This window comes from Stegostoma tigrinum, chromosome 42, assembly GCF_030684315.1.
Source record: "Stegostoma tigrinum isolate sSteTig4 chromosome 42, sSteTig4.hap1, whole genome shotgun sequence".
In the NCBI taxonomy this organism is placed as follows: Eukaryota; Metazoa; Chordata; class Chondrichthyes; order Orectolobiformes; family Stegostomatidae; genus Stegostoma; species Stegostoma tigrinum.
Window position 1 is genome coordinate 3,174,214 of NC_081395.1, and position 16,213 is coordinate 3,190,426.

The window sequence follows — 16,213 nt, forward strand, 5'->3', positions numbered from 1 at the left end:
CATCTGCAGTTCCCATATCTCTGTCACCTAAGACAGTTAGGTAGATCTCCTGGTGTCCTGAACGGATTCATCTCATGATAGCTGAGTGCTGTGTTGAGCAGTTACTGTTTCAATGTTGAGGTGCAGTTACTACCAATATTATTTCATTTAACATGATCGGGGGCCATTACACAGCCTGATTTCCTCTTTGCCTATTCTGCCGCACCGTTCCCATCAGATGCCAGCTTATTTGCAGTGAGGAAAGAAAGTACTCTCTATGGTGAGTTGGGGGGTTGCTGGAACTGGTTCAAGCAAATGCATGGGCTAATTGGCAGGGATGAGGTGACACTCAGAACAACATATTTAACTTGAGCAGTAAGCTTGACATTGGAGCAAGGTCATTGAAGGATATGTATGTCACTGCAACACCCCCAATGTCACAAACAGTACTGAAAATCTGGAAGATCTGTGGGTCAGTTGAACCTTGCAGAATTATGATTGACAGATTTCCATTTGGGAGAGGTATTGATGTCTAAGCAACCAAGGTAGGGTGATAGATTTAAGGGACAGATCAGCTTTGACCTAAGTGAACGTAGAACAGGCTCAAAGGGCTGACTTGTCGTCTCTAATTTCTCAGTTTCTTCACAGCCACAGTAACTGAATTCATTTAATCAACAATGAACTTCTATTTTTACTTTTTTAAAACCCAACAATGTTTCTTCTGCCATTGCACTTGATTTGGAAAATGTGGCCAAGATTTTATCAAACCTTTTTGTTTTCAAATATGTATCTGCACGAACATAGGAACAAGCGTATGAAACAAACATATGAAACATGTGGAGAGACGTGGACTCCAGTTAGACAAAACTGAGGTTTAATGTCTGTTTATGCCTATGTACAAAACCTCAGCTTCTGTTGTGCTGTTAACTTAAAAAAAACAGTGAAACTGCAGGTTAACATGCTGTCACAGACTTGTGTACCAGTGGTGCTTTTTTTTAAACATGCATCTCAGTACAGGAAGCTTGAGGTTGTGATGTGAGAGCCCTTAACTAGTCTACGTAGAGTACGCAGCAGTTTGTGTGTGGGCTGTCTATGGCCTGAGGCCCATGCTGGGAATCACACTTTGTAGCATTAATCTTTGGCTCATTCAGGGTTAATCTAATAAAGGGCTCTTTATATTTACACATGTGCGTAGGCATACACATATAAGTGGGGAAGGAATGGGTGGGGTTAAGGCGCAAATCAATAAGGGGTTTCAGGACTTCACAAGCAGGGGCTGTGTCTGACTTTGTGTGACTGCACTGTCAGCTACGCGAGCGTAAAGGGTTAAGGACACATTTGTTGAGAGGTTCCGCCCAGATTAAAACAGGGTTTCCTGATCAAGGTCAGCAGGGGCCTTTGTTGCTGTAGTGTCCATTTTCATTTTAATCCCTTTCCTTGATATAAATGTGCCTGACATGTTTGTACTAGTGAGTTCAGATGAAGGGGTGGGGTGGGGAGTCAGCACAGTCAGATCAAACATTATCCTCTCCTATATGTATAAAATGTGAGGAAAACATCTCTGAGCAGGAGCCAATTTGTTTGACAATCGGGTTTGATTGCTGCCCCAATCAAAAACCCTTTCTGTCTCTTCCCTCCGCTCCCCGCCCACGCGCTTAAATTTTGCTGCTTGCTGGGCCTGGCCTTTTGTGTTGCAGTTTTGGGGGGAGGGAACTCCTTCCTGACCTCCTCCTGGTCACAACTTTTCAACTTGTCATAGAGTTCAGGAGTTGGAAGCCCTGACTAATTTCTCCTCTGACCATGCCTGTTCTGACCCTCTCAAAGGCCAAAGACGTTAAAGTCAATTATTTTGCTTCTAATCAATGTGCTGTTTTTTGCTTTTTTAAAAAAAAACTTGCAGATGCTAGATATCAGAAACAAAAACTGAAATTGCTAGAAAATCTTGTTCTGAGGAAGGGCCACAGGACTCGAAACATCTGCTATTTCTGCACAAATACTGCCAGACCTCCTGAGTTTTCCAGCAATTTAAAGTTTAATATTTCTTTCCGCTTTTTAAGAGAAATATGCACTTAGCATTTGTTTTTAAAGCTCAATTCACAAGATACGGGCAACACTGGCTGGTCAATGTCCCTAATTTCCTTCCGGGTTGACAGAGAGCTGCCTCCACCTTGAACTGTTGCAATCTGTGGTGAGTGGTCTGGTGCAATTGAGTGCCTCGCTGAACTGTTCCGGATGGCACTAAATGGTCAACCACATTTCTGTGGGCCTGGAGTCACATATGGATGTAAAGGAAGTTTGTGAACCAGATGTATGTTTACAACAGTCTGATAGTTTCACAGCCACCATTACTGATTCTGGCTCTTTAATTCCAGATTTATTTAATTAACTCAGATTTTATCCCAGCTGCTGTGGTGGGATTGGAGTCGTCTTTAGATTCTTAGCCTACCAACATAAACCACTGTACTGAACTACCCACTGGGATTAGTGTTGTGAAGCAACTCTTTCTTGCTGCTTTTATGTGTGAAATAAATTCCAATAGGAAAGGGAGCAGTGCTGATTGTGTTCAGTTGTCCTGGGTATTGAGGAGGAAGTCCTGCTGCCTTACTGTAGGGATGCTGGAGCAAGGAAAATTGTGGGATGTTATTCCTATGGTCTTGTGCAGTTTCTGATTCTCTAGCAAAAAAATCATGCTAACATTTGAAATAAACCAACCTGAAGAAATATCCTATATTTCTTTGTTGCCTTTCACCATCTCAGGCAACCCAAAGTGCTTCAAAACGTGACAATCCTTTTGAAAGGTACTAACTGTATAGTGGGAAATGCAGAAGCCAAGTTGTCTGATACAAGCTTCCCCAAGCAGGAATGAAGTCATGACAAGATGACCTGTTTTTAATTAGTGTTTAAGGGATTAATAGTGGTTGCGGGATCATTTATATCCAACTAAGAAGCTATCCATGGACATGGTTTGCCACCTCATATGAGAAGCTAACCCTCTGAAAGTGCAATGCTACCTCAGTACTGGTGCTTGCTATCTTAATCTAACAGGGAGGGGACTTGAACCCACAAATTCTGACTCATTGGAACGAGGAATGTCCACTAAGTCAGCCAATACAGTGTGGAGTTGGAGGAATACTTCAGGCTGGGCAAATTCTAGACTATTCATCAGGACTAGGGAGGGCGAAGGCAGCTCAGAAATAAATACAAAGAGAATGGGTGGGGCTGGGAAAGGTAGGTGGGATGGTGACAGGTGAATGCAGGTAGTGGGTGATGGGGATTGATTAGTGGGAAGTGTGGGTCGGATAGTTGGAAATGAAGATAGACAGGTAATGCCAGGTCAAGGAGGTAGGTTGAGAGGGAGGGTTGGACTGAGGATGAAGCACAGAGTGAGGAGATTTTGAAAGGTGAATTCCATGTTGAGGCCATCAGGCTGTGTTGGCTGCCAAGGTGGAATATGAGTCGTAGTTCCTCTAGTCTGTGTGTAGCATCATTCTGACACTGAAGGCCGATTCCACTAAATCAGGTTCACTCCAGCATTGCTTGGGAAATTACATCTGGAATCTTTCTGTGGGTGGTCCAGTACCACATACTACACTGAGTTCTACAGAAATCACTCAATCTCTGTGTTATATTTAGGTAAGTTATAGAAATGCCCCAGTACTTTTTTGGTCCAACATATGTGATCTAACCACGTATTATGTTCAAGCGAAAATATTCCTGTGTCCTGTCTAATTCGCTGTGCACTTAAATGTGAAATTGAGTTCTTTTTAAAAACTGAGCATTGTATCCAAAGCAAGGAAACATGTTAAACATGCATACATGAATTATTTTTGTATTTATATTCTGAGAAAGAAGAGAAAATAATTCTTAATTTTTTTTTACTGAAAGGTGTATCTGTTAAACTGAACAGACTATGGCTTTCTCCCCTGGAAAATATAGGAATTTTAAAATTATGAATAGTGTCAGTAGGATAAATGTGGAAATGATGGGTCCATTTGTGAAGGAAACCGAAATGAGTTGGTCATGGATACAAGACAGTCACTATTAAATCCAATGGGGAATTCAGGAGAAGTTCTTTCTTAACCCTGAGGGTGTAGAACTGCCAATTACAGGCAAAGGTGAACAGTGTCGATGCTGTTAAGGAAAATCAGATAAACACAAGGGGGGAAAGGAATTGAAGGGTGTGATGATAGGGTGAGATGAAGTTGAGTGGGGTGCTTGGGTGTATCATGAGCAGCAGCATGGCGAAGATGTGTTGAATGGCTCTCATTCTTATTACTCACTCTGTTATTAGGAGAGTTTGAAGAAGACTCGAAGCAGCCAGCTCTGGTGGATCAGGAACGGCACCAACTCAAACACAGAGAGCTCTTCCTGTCACGTCAGTTTGAGTCCCTCCCTGCCACACACATCAGGTAATTGAGCATCTTCAAAAGATAGTCATCAAATAATACTAATTGGGATTGAGTCTGCTGCTTGGGCAGACATCATGTTATTTGTGCCCAAGAATGAGTGCATTTCTATGAAGTTCCTGGTCAGTTATTTGAAATAGTGTGTTGATTAATATAGGCTGAAGCCAGAGGTGAATAATTGCATGAAAGTCATTTTGAAACCTTTTTTTGAGGAGTGTGATTGTCTCCATGAGGATTTCCAGTGTCACAAAGTGAAGGTCCTTGATGAAAGGAACATTCCTGCCTCCTCAGTGGACCAGAATTCCTACTTCTGATCACCAGCCACTTTTCCACTAACCCTTGCTTTTGGATGGAGCGACATACAGAGGTGGTCAGGAGCACTGCTGTGAGATATTGCACCCTCCTCTGAGCCATGTAATCTCATATAAGAGATGGGTATAAACCCAGCCTACTTGAACCTTAGGTATTTTTCTCTGTCCTTAGAAACGGGCCCTGGCCAAGCTGATTGATTTGCAGGATCAAGATGCCTGGTTTTTGGAGGAGGTGATCACTTCCCCAACTAGAAATTTGGTTTGGTTAAATTATAATGGGTCTAGCTCTGGCTTGAAAGAATTTGACAAAGTAGTGTCCACCACACGAGAAACCCACTGTTCTCTGAGAAGGGAGAGCCAGCTTCTGATGTCTCACCCAGCTCTGAACTTGTATAGTGCCGTCTTATGCGGACAAAATTTGCTTTACATAAATACAGACTAAAGGTCCATAAAATTGTATGGGTTGAGGCTTCTCTAGAACATACATACTCTAATTGTTGAGTCTATCTGGGCGTTTTAAACTGGGAATTAATGTTGCACCCTTTCCAAAGTCTCAGTAACCTCAGTGTGTAAGGAAACTAAAACAGGCTCAACCAAGGCCCTTTACAGGACAACTTGTACATCCTGTTTTTGAGACTTGCTCTGTCAATAGAGCGTGAACTCACTTTGCTTAATTTTCGCAGCATCTGTCCAACACTTTTCGAAACACTTTTTTAAAAAAAACCCAGATGTTGAATTTTTCTTCCATTACTGGCTTTAATTCTTTTCCCTTCTCTGTGTATATGGATCATTTGTCAAACTCGGACCTAATACCATCCAGCACATCTTGATCTGCTTGCAGTAGTCTAACATCCGAATAGCTCCAATTCCCACATGCATCTTGCTATTATTTGCAAACATTTGGCAGGTGGAACATTACATGGGAAAATGTGAGCTTGTTCACCTCAACAGGACGAAAGGCAACATGTTATTTAAACAAAGAGAAATGACAGAACTGATCTAGGGACCTCGATGTGCTGGTATGTCAGTAACAAAGTAAAGCAGGTTATTACGAAGGTAAGCAAGATGGTGATTTTTCTTGCAAGGAGAACGTAACACAAAAGTGGAGAAATTTTGCTGCAGCTGTACAGGTCCTAGTGAGACCACATCTGGGATACTGGTTACAGTTTTGGTCTCTGTATATGAAAAATGATATAATTACATCAGAAGTCATTCGCAGAAGGTTCACTTGACTTACTCCTGGAATGAGAGTGTCATCCAGTGGAGGACATTTGAAACACTGGGGCCTGCACCTTTTGAAGTTTAGAAGCTTGAGATGTGATCTTAGTGAAACATAAGGTCTCCCAGGGGCCTGCTAGGGTTGATACCAGGAGAATGTTCCCTCTTGTAGAGACTACACACAGTTGAAGTTTAAGAGGTTTCCTTTTCAAAGCAGAAATGAGCCTCGAAGAGTCAGATATCCTAATCCTGGTCTAAAATTGTATGGTCCTAGATTGTTCCCCCACTGCTTACATATGATCTACAGGAAGGGCATAGATCCAAACTCTGAGACTCTGCTTGTGATCTGGTTTCCAAGCAAATTCACATCTAAGTAAACAGTTCTGGATGTGAGTTTGCTCGCTGAGCTGGAAGGTTAGTTTTCAGACGTTTCGTCACCGTTCTAGGTAACATCATCAGTGAGCCTCCGACAAAGTAAACAGTGACTGATCATTGGTCCTCATTTACTAAATTGGTGGTATCTCAAATCACCCTAGCAGACATGACCTTCTTTACTAGGCCCTGATGTACTCTTTACTGCAAACCATTCCTGCACCATTAAACCTGTGTCTTCCTTCCTCAGCTAGACTTCCTCACAATGTAGTCTCATGTACATTGGGGTGATGAAAAGCAGACTGGGTGATTCTTTGCTGAAAACCCTTGATCAGTCCGTAAAAATAATTCCAAGCTTCCAGTTGCCTGCCACTTCAATATACCACCATTATCCCATGTTATTGTTTCTGTCTCAGGCTTGCTGCAGTGCTCCAGCAAGATGCAACACAAGCTGGAGGAACAACACTTCATCTTCCACCTAGGTACCACACAGCCTTCAGGACTCAACATTGTGTTTAATAATTGCAGAGCGTGACCCTCCTGCATGTTGGCTACCCTCGCCTCACACCTCTAGGTCCTGTGTGATATGGGTTGCTCCCTGCACAGCCAACTCATTTCAACTATTCACACTTCCCATTAGCTCTCCACCTCGCATTTATCATTCTTTAAGTTTATCATCAGCTATCTCTGCTTGCCTATGCCTTTTTTCTCTTTCTTTCTTGGCTCCATCTCCATTTACTCTGTTCAACCCCTCATCAGCATAAATGCCACCATTTCCCAGCTATTTTCAGATACGACATAAGACTTGAAGCGTTAACTCTGCTTTTCTCTTTGTGGATGCTGCCAGATCTGCTGAGTTTCTCTAGCTGTCTCGGTTTTTGCTGTATACTTTCTCACATTCATGCATAAGGATTCCATTCCATTCTCATCTTATCCATTTCCATCACATCTAGTCTGTTTATGCTGCCTTCCATAATGGTGTTTGCGCTATGTTTTTCCCCCCTAACTGTGGTGGACAGCCCTTCATTCATGTCCAACCCACTTTTAGCTGTTCCATGCTCACCCTTTAGAGTCATAGAATTTCAAAGCACAGGAAGAGGCTCTTCAGCACTGTCCACCCTCCCAGAAGGTGAGTAAGATTCCCCTTTTTTTTAATTAACTTCAGCAGCCTCTGCATTCAAGGATACATCCTCAACTAAATCTGCCAGTTCCAGCATGCGCTGTTACCAAATGCAGGTCCTGCTCCTCTGTCAGCATTTCCCAGAGTCTGTTCCAAGTGTGACACCTTGGTCCGCTTCTGTGTCACTCCAACAGCTCATTTCCATCTAATGGCACTTTCCCACACAACCAAAAAAGATGTAGTATTTGCTGTTTTATCACCTTCCTCCTCAGTGTCCAAGGATCCAAGCATGCCTTCGACGTGAAGTAGCAATTTAGTCTTGTATTCACTACTCACAATGTATTGGGGATACTAAACGCAAGCTGAGCGTTTTGTGAAACACCTTTGCACAGTCTGCAAGTATGACTCTTCTGGAGTACTGTGTCCAGTTCTGGTTGCCCTTATAGGGAGGATATTATTACGCTGCAGAGGGTTCAGTAAAGAGTTACCAGGATGTTGCTGGGAATGGAGGGGTTGAGTTATAAGGAGAGATTGGATAGGCTGGGATTTTTTCCACTGGAATGTAGGTTGTTCAGGGATGTCCTTAGAGGTTTATAAAATCACGAGAAGTATAGATCACGTGAGTGGAAGGTGTTTTTCTCCTAGGATGGCAGGTTTCAAGACTAGTGGACATATCTTTAAGGTGAGAGGAGAAAGATTTGGAAAAAATGAGGAGAAACCTTTTTGCACTGAGTGGTTCATGTGTGGAATGAATAACCAGATGAAGTAGTGGATGTGAGTACAGTTACAACATTTAAAAGACTTTTAGATAAGTACACAAAAAAGAAGTATTTGGAGGGATATGGGCATACACAGGCAGGTGGGATTAGTTTAGTTTAGGATTATGGGCGACATGAATTAGTTGGTACGAAGGGTCTGTTTCCATGCTATATGACAGTACGATTCAATATCTAATCTTCTTCACCCTCCACCTGTCCCCTTCTCTGCTCTAACAGTTTAGTAACGCTCTTACTGCTAGCTGCAGTACTTAGTGTTGACCTTTTAAGCATTAGCTTCAGTGGTTGTCCATTAATCCTTGAAGGCAGCAGGACAAGTAGAGAAGGCATGTGGAATACTTCCTTTTATGAGTTCAAGATACTGAATATAAGAGCAGGGAGGTTATAAAGGAGCTGTATAGATGTTCAGCCACAGCTGGAGTACAGTGTGCAGTTCTGTTTACTGCATTACAGGAAGGATGTGATTACATCAGAGGGTGTGCAGAGGAGATTCACCAGGATGCTGCCTGGGCTTGAGCTATTTGGCGAAGGAGAGAAACTGGATAGGCTGGGTTGTTTCTGTTAGAACAGGGAGGGTTGAGGAGCGGGGGGGGGGGGGGGGGGGGGGGTCCCTGATTGAGGTGTACAAAGTTCTGAGGGCTATAGACAGGGCAGACACAGAGAAGCTTTTCCCCTGAGGTCAATAACCCCCCGAGTCACAGATTGAAGGTAGGAGGAAGGAGGTTTAAAGGGAATTTGAGGAAAAACGATTTCACCCAGAGGGTGGTGGGTATCTGGAACTCTCAACCTAAGGGGATGGTACAGGCAGGAACCCTTGAGACCTTTAAGAAGTATTGAGATGAACATTGAAACACCACAGCATATAGGGCTGTGAGCCAAGTACTAGAGAATGGGGTTGCAATTGATGGATATTTGATGACCAGTGAGGACAAAATGGGCCAGAGGGTATATTCTGGTCCTCAGGCTTAAGATTAAAACGTAGAAAAGTCTATGATGCAAAGGAAGCCATTTGGCCCATTGTGTTCATGTTGAATGAGAGAATTATCCTGCCTCATTCTACTTCCAGCTTCTTAGTCTGTACCTTTTGGAAGGTGTTAAAAATGGGATAAGGATTTCTGCCTCTACCAGCCTTTCAGGCAATGAATTCAGATCCTCAGCTTCTTCTAATTGAAAAACTATGCCAACTCCTACCAATCTCTTTAAACCAACCACTCCCGGTTATTGACCTTTGGCAAGTAGGAATAGTAGTTACAAATTACTGATTCAAACCCTGGCTGTGCTTTTCTAATCTTTCTTTGTGACATTTTAATGGATTAATACTTTCTTTAACTGTATAAAAACAGTTGGATTCAACTGTAATGTTCTTGATTAACATGGTTAAATAATATGATAATTAATGTCTAGGTTGCCATATGCATAGATACTCTTACTGGTTCCTGTATTGTAAGAAGAAAGAAGGAGAAGAGGACAAACTGGAGGTCAGTGGTGCCTAGTGTCTAATTATGCCATTGTTTTGTTTTTCAGGGGGAAGTGCAACGTGGCTTTGCTAAATGAGACTGAGCAGCTGAGCGAGTACCTGGATAGAGAGGTAATCGTCAGCTTGTGGTTACTGTTATATGAAGTACCAGCTTGAGTGCAGTTTTTCTGTTCGCAGTCATAAATATTACTTCAACACTCATCTTCTCCAGCCCTCTGTGGCTTCCTTATTACAGCTCCCCTGTGCATCTTAATTCCCTTTCTCCCCACCATTGACAGCTGTGACTTCAGCATCTTTATTTGTAGAATAATCTCTTAGGCCTCACTGTTCTCCCGAATGGGACTCCTACTGACCATGCTTTGGTGCCTGGGCCCTAATATATTCCAACTTTCCCCCACTTTTAACCCTTGTCATCTCGCACTTTTTCGGTTGTCTTTACTCAGTTAAAAGCACGATGCACGTTAATGTGTAGCTGTCTTTCATCTAATGCTGCACACCCCTTTTTGAATGGAGTGTTCAGCAACATGCTTTTGTCTATTGTCTAGTATAATTCTCCATCAACCTACAAATAAAAAAAGTCATTATTGCCACATTACTTATTGCCATAATGCTTTAAATGAGAATCACTGTACACGACATGTTTCTTTTTCTTATCACCTCTTCATTGGTCACCTTGAAAGAGGGCCCACTAGGGCTTCACCTTCATATTAATCTTCTCTGAATGCTCTTCACACATGTCCCAAGTTTGTAAGGTTCAAATGTGTCATTTTGCTCATACTGCTAGGTGTTGCTTTCAAAATGCAAGTGCATATGGTTCCAGAATGACACACGCCTGCTATTGACACTGAATCATAGTGATGTGATGCTGCATGCAGTGTACGTATGGACCTGTCTTTCAGTGAATGCTTTCTGAAGTGCTTGTTCAGCCATTAATTCTTTCTCTGCTCCTGTAGGACTGTTTCTACTACTCATTGGTGTTCGACCCCTTGCAGAAGACATTGATAGCTGACCAAGGGGAGATTAGAGTTGGGCCCAAGTACCAGGCTGACATCCCAGACAAACTGGCAGACGGTAACATTTCAGAGTTCTGTGTGCATGCACATGTCTTTGTGTGACCCTGTACGTTAAGTATTCAAAAAAGAATGCAGTTAACTGTAATTGTGTACCTGTGCTCAGGTGTTAGCCGTTTGTGTTGTGGAATCATGTCATGAGCGGGTGCGTGTGTAATAGAGAACAAGGGTCCTATCTCGGCAATCTGGCTACAAGCAAGAGAACTGGAGAGTCCCCAGCATTGACAGACAGAGAAAAAGAGAACAGAACAGAGAAAGCAGAAATCATCTCAGAATGTTCATTTGCCTTTTCCCTTTCACTTTTGCAGGTGAATCAGATAATAGGAACCAGCAGAAAATGGAAACAAAAGTATGGGACCCAGATAATCCACTGACTGATCGGCAAATTGACCAATTCCTGGTTGTGGCTCGGTAAGCTCCTCTGATTTTAAGAGAGTATTGTACCTTTCACGACTTCAGCTTGTCAACATGCTTTATTGATGACAATGCAACACTCTTGTCAGTACTGCATCAAGAGTATTGGCCTGGATTAGTCGTATGCTAAAGGCACTGGAGTATGTGAAAGCAGTACCTGTAGAGCCACAGCTACTTGGCTGACTGCCCTCATACTACTTTGTGCCTTCGCATCAAGTTAACAGCTCAATTGGGGAGCTGGATGATGGAAGATGGAGAAATATCAGCTTTCTTCCTCTAAGCTGTGTTCTTGCACAAAAAGAAAGGTAGGTTTGCATTTATATAGCACCTGTCATTATCTCAACAGCCCAAAACCCTTTACAACCAAGAAAGTGTTTTTGAAATCTTAAAATGTAACGTCACTGTGGCCATTTTGGTACCACGGGTTTGCAGAAACATCAGTATGATAAAAGTCCTCTGCCAGTTGAGGATAATTTTTTTTATTCAGCCAGGAGATGCAGCATTGCTGGCTAGGCCAGAATTTATTGCCCACCCCGAGTCAGCTACATTGCAGTGGGCCTGGACTCTCATGTAGGCCAGACCAGGTAAGGACAGCAGATTTCCCTCCCTAAAGGGCATTAGTGAACCAGATGGGTTTTTGCAGCAATTGACAATGGCTACATGGCTCACCTTTTTATTTCAGATTTTTGTTGCATTCAAATTATTTCATCTGCCACGGCCCCAGAACGTTCAGCTGAATTTCTAGTTTATGAGCTCAATGACAATACTACTGTATTGCCACCTTCTTAATATTGAGCTATTACTCTCCCAAACTGCACTTCTTTTCGCATGAGCATTGCTAGATTTTTAACAATCACTTACAAGGGCAGGTGGAACCTCAGCTTTTTTTCTACACCCCCCCCCCCAATCTGAATGATTAGATTAGATTTCCTACAGTGTGGAAACAGGCCCTTCGGCCCAACAAGTCCATACCGTCCCTTGAAGCATCCCACACACCCCTGAACACGATGGGCAATTTAGCATGGCCAATCCACCTAGCCTGCACATCTTTGAACTGTGTGAGGAAACTGGAGCACCCAAAGGAAACCCACGCAGACACGGGGAGAATGTGCAAACTGCACCCAGACAGTTGCCCGAGGCTGGAATTGAACCCGGGTCCCTGGTGCTGTGAGGCTGCAGTGCTAACCACTGAGCCACCATGCCGCCCCAGATGATGACTTATCCAATAGTGTGTATTGCCTCTGGACTGGTACTAGGAATGTCAGCCTGGATTTTGGTTTTGGGTTTCCAATCTGGGATTTGTACCAGGATGCTCTGACTGAGAGGCAGGAGAGGGAGGGTGTGAGAGAGAGAGACATAACTGACACCCATGTCTTGCATCAGACTCTTTCTGCAGCTTCAGCGAGTGCCATTCACTAGCTGCAAGAGTGCGTCTATGCTTGTGCACCTGTTCCCTTGGCCATTGAGATTATTTTTTTCCTTAAAACGATTGCATTTGGAAGCTCCTGCAGTAGACTGGTGATGGTGTTTGGCTGGTTCCGTGTATTGATTTATTATTTTTGTTTTCTTCTGACAGAGCGGTAGGAACGTTTGCCCGTGCTTTAGACTGCAGCAGCTCGATCAGGCAGCCCAGTTTACACATGAGTGCGGCTGCAGCATCTAGGGACATCACACTGGTAATGACATTGGAACACCGTGAGCAATCTGGGGACTGCAGTCATCAGGGATGAGGGTGTACAGTTTTTTTGGAATGGTGGCTGCAGTTTTGACATGGCAATTGACCACCAACATACCCAAATATGCCTTGGACTACCCAAGCTGTGTAAATGTTCTGAACAGACACGAAACAGTTGACAGTTTGGGGATCCAGGCATTTGCGTTAGAACGATACAGCCCACTGATGCCTGAATAATTGTCAGTTATTCTTAAAGTCATGTGCTTTAGTCTGCCCAGTCCCACCATGCACCACTATATAATCATTGTTACAAGCTTCAGTGCAGTAATCAAACAGCAATATCTCATTCTTTCATTGACACATCCTTAGATTACATTGTTTTGTTCCTGTAAGAACCTGGAAGCAAACAATGCAAAGGCCAATATCCAATCGGTCAGATTAAGTAAAATAATTTGCATTTAAACTGTCTTATTTCTGAATTTGAAATCCACTGTCTACATAGTCCAAATTCAATTACAACAGCCGGTATAGTGGAGTGAGTTTCTATTAATGAGTGCATCCCACTTCTCCGCTACACAAGTGTGGAGCTGGATGAACACAGCAGGCCAAGCAGTATCTTAGGAGCACAAAAGCTGACGTTTCGGGCCTAGACCCTTCATCAGTAAAGGGGGATGGGGAGAGGATTCTGAAATAAATAGGGAGAGAGGGGGAGGCGGCCTGAAGATGGATAGAAGAGAAGATAGGTGGAGAGGACAGTATGGGTGGGGAGGTAGGGAGGGGATAGGTCAGTCCGGGGAGGACGGACAGGTCAAGGGGGCAGGATGAGGTTAGTAGGTAGGAAATGGGGGTGCAGCTTGAGGTGGGAGGAGGGCATAGGTGAGAGGAAGAATAGGTTAGGCAGGCTGGGATGAGCTGGGCTGGTTTTGGGATGCAGTGGGGGAAGGGGAGATTTTGAAGCTGGTGAAATCCACATTGATACCATTGGGCTGCAGGGTTCCCAAGTGGAATATGAGTTGCTGTTCCTGCATCCTTCGGGTGGCATCATTGTGGCACTGCAGGAGGCCCATGATGGACATGTCGTTTAAGGAATGGGAGGGGGGAGTTGAAATGGTTCGCGATGGGAGGCGCGGTTGTTTACTGCGAACTGAGCGGAGGTGTTCTGCAAAGCGGTCCCCAAGCCTCCGCTTGGTTTCCCCAATGTAGAGGAAGCCATACCGCGTACGGCGTATACAGTATACCACATTGGCGGATGTGCAGGTGAACATCTGCTTGATGTGGAAAGTCATCTGGGGGCCTGGGATGGGGGTGAGGGGGGTGGTGTAGGGGCAGATGTAGTACTTCCTGCGGTTGCAGGGGAAAGTGCTGGGTGTGGTGGGGTTGGAGGGGAGTGTGGAGCAGACAAGGGAGTCCCGGAGAGAGTGGTCTCTCCGGAAGGCAGACAAGGGTGGAGTGGGTAAAATGTCTTTGGTGGTGGGGTTGGATTGTAGATGACAGAAGTGTCGGGGGATGATGCGTTGTATCCAGAGGTTGGTAGGGTGGTATGTGAGGACGAGGGGAATTCTGTTTGGGCAGTTATTGTGAGGGTGAGGGATGAGGCACGGGAAATGCGGGAGACACGGCCAAGGGCGTTCTTGACCACCGTGGGCGAAGTTGCGACCATTGAAGAATGAGGACATCTGGGATGTGCGGGAGTGGAATGCCTCATCCTGGGAGCAGATGCGGCGGAGGAATTGGAAATAGGGGATGGAATTTTTGCAGAAAGGTGGGTGGGAGGAGGTGTATTCCAGGTAGCTGTGGGAGTCAGTGTGCTTGAAATGGACATCGGTTTGTAGGTGGTTGCCTGAGATGGAGACGGAAAGGGCCAGGAAGGTAAGGGATGTATTGGAAATAGTCGCAACTTCCCCCACGCAGTGGTCGAGAACGCCCTTGACCATGTCTCCCGCATTTCCCGCACGTCATCCCTCACACCCCGCCTTCGCAATAACCGCCCCAAGAGAGTTCCCCACATTTTTCCATCCCCACCCTTGTCTGCCTTCCGGAGACACGACTCCCTGTGCGATTCCCTTGTCCGCTCCACACTTCCCTCCAACCCCACCACACCCGGCACCTTCCCCTGCAACCGCAGGAAGTGCTACATCTGCCCCCAGGCCCCAAGACAATTTTCCACATCAAGCAGATGTTCACTCCCATTCCTTAGACAACATGTCCATCCTGGGCCTCCTGCAGTGCCATAATGATGCCACCTGTAGGTTGCAGGAACAGCAACTCCTATTTCGCTTGAGAACCCTGCAGCCCAATGGTATCAATATGGATTTCACCAGCTTCAAAATCTCCCCTCCCCCCACTGCATCCCAAAACCAGCCCAACTCATCCCAGCCTGCCTAACCTATTCTTCCTCTCGCCTATCCACTCCCACCTCAAGCCGGACCCCCATTTCCTACCTACTAACCTCATCCCGCCCCCTTGACCTGTCCGTCCTCCCCGGACTGACCTATCCCCTCCCTACCTCCCCACCCATACTCTCCTCTCCACCTATCTTCTCTTCTATCCATCTTCAGTCCACCTCCCCCTCTCTCCCTATGTATTTCAGAATCCCCTCCCCATCCCCCATTTCTGATGAAGGGTCTAGGCCCGAAACGTCAGCTTTTGTGCTCCTAAGATGCTGCTTGGCCTGATGCTGCTGTGTTCATCCAGCTCCACACTTTGTTATCTTGGATTCTCCAGCATCTGCAGTTCCCATTGCGTCTCTCTCCACTACATAACGTTTTGATTCTGCTTGTAATTCAGTTCCACGCCATGGATACGCTACAACGTAACTGCTACGACCTCGCCAAAGCAATGTCAACTTTAGTTCCACAAGGAGGACCTGTATTGTGTCGGGATGAGATGGAGGAATGGTCGTCATCTGAGGCTATGCTTTTTGAGGAGGCACTAGAAAAATACGGCAAGGACTTCACGGACATTAGACAAGACTTTGTAAGTTCCTTGTCTTTGGTTCCTTGGCATTAGTTACAGTGTGAGTGAAGACCTCACACATATAGCAGCTGTGCAGCCAAAGCCAAAGAATGAAGGCGAGCTAGAGAAAGGAAGTCTTTGTCCTCCTCGCTGTCTTCCTGCAGCCCCCACCTAACCTGCTATAGAGATCCATGGATTATGTTGATAAACATAACTTGCATTTATGTAGTATCTTTAGCAAAGTAAAATCAAGATGCTTCACCATGCCAATGAGTGATAGGCTTTCAAGAACTGTCTGAAAGAATCAAGAAAGGCAGGGAGGTTTAGGGAGCGAATTCCAGAACTCCTGGACCAGACTGCTGAAAGAATGGCACCAATGGTGAAAATCGGGGATGCGCAAGAGGCCGGATTAGGAGGAACGCAGAGATCTTAGAGGAAGT

General features: G+C 44.7%; 1 protein-coding gene across 3 annotated transcripts in view; it reads left to right on the forward strand.

The window, feature by feature from the left end:
* The window catches only part of mta2 (metastasis associated 1 family, member 2), a 69,960-nt gene that overhangs the window by 23,138 nt on the left and 30,609 nt on the right, over positions 1–16,213 (forward strand). For all 3 annotated transcript variants that reach the window (XM_059641642.1, XM_059641644.1, XM_059641643.1), the window contains exons 4-9: positions 4,271–4,388; positions 9,707–9,770; positions 10,613–10,730; positions 11,038–11,140; positions 12,720–12,819; positions 15,606–15,794. In XM_059641642.1, the coding sequence (XP_059497625.1) occupies positions 4,271–4,388; positions 9,707–9,770; positions 10,613–10,730; positions 11,038–11,140; positions 12,720–12,819; positions 15,606–15,794 (692 nt within the window). The remainder of the gene's footprint in view (positions 1–4,270; positions 4,389–9,706; positions 9,771–10,612; positions 10,731–11,037; positions 11,141–12,719; positions 12,820–15,605; positions 15,795–16,213) is intronic.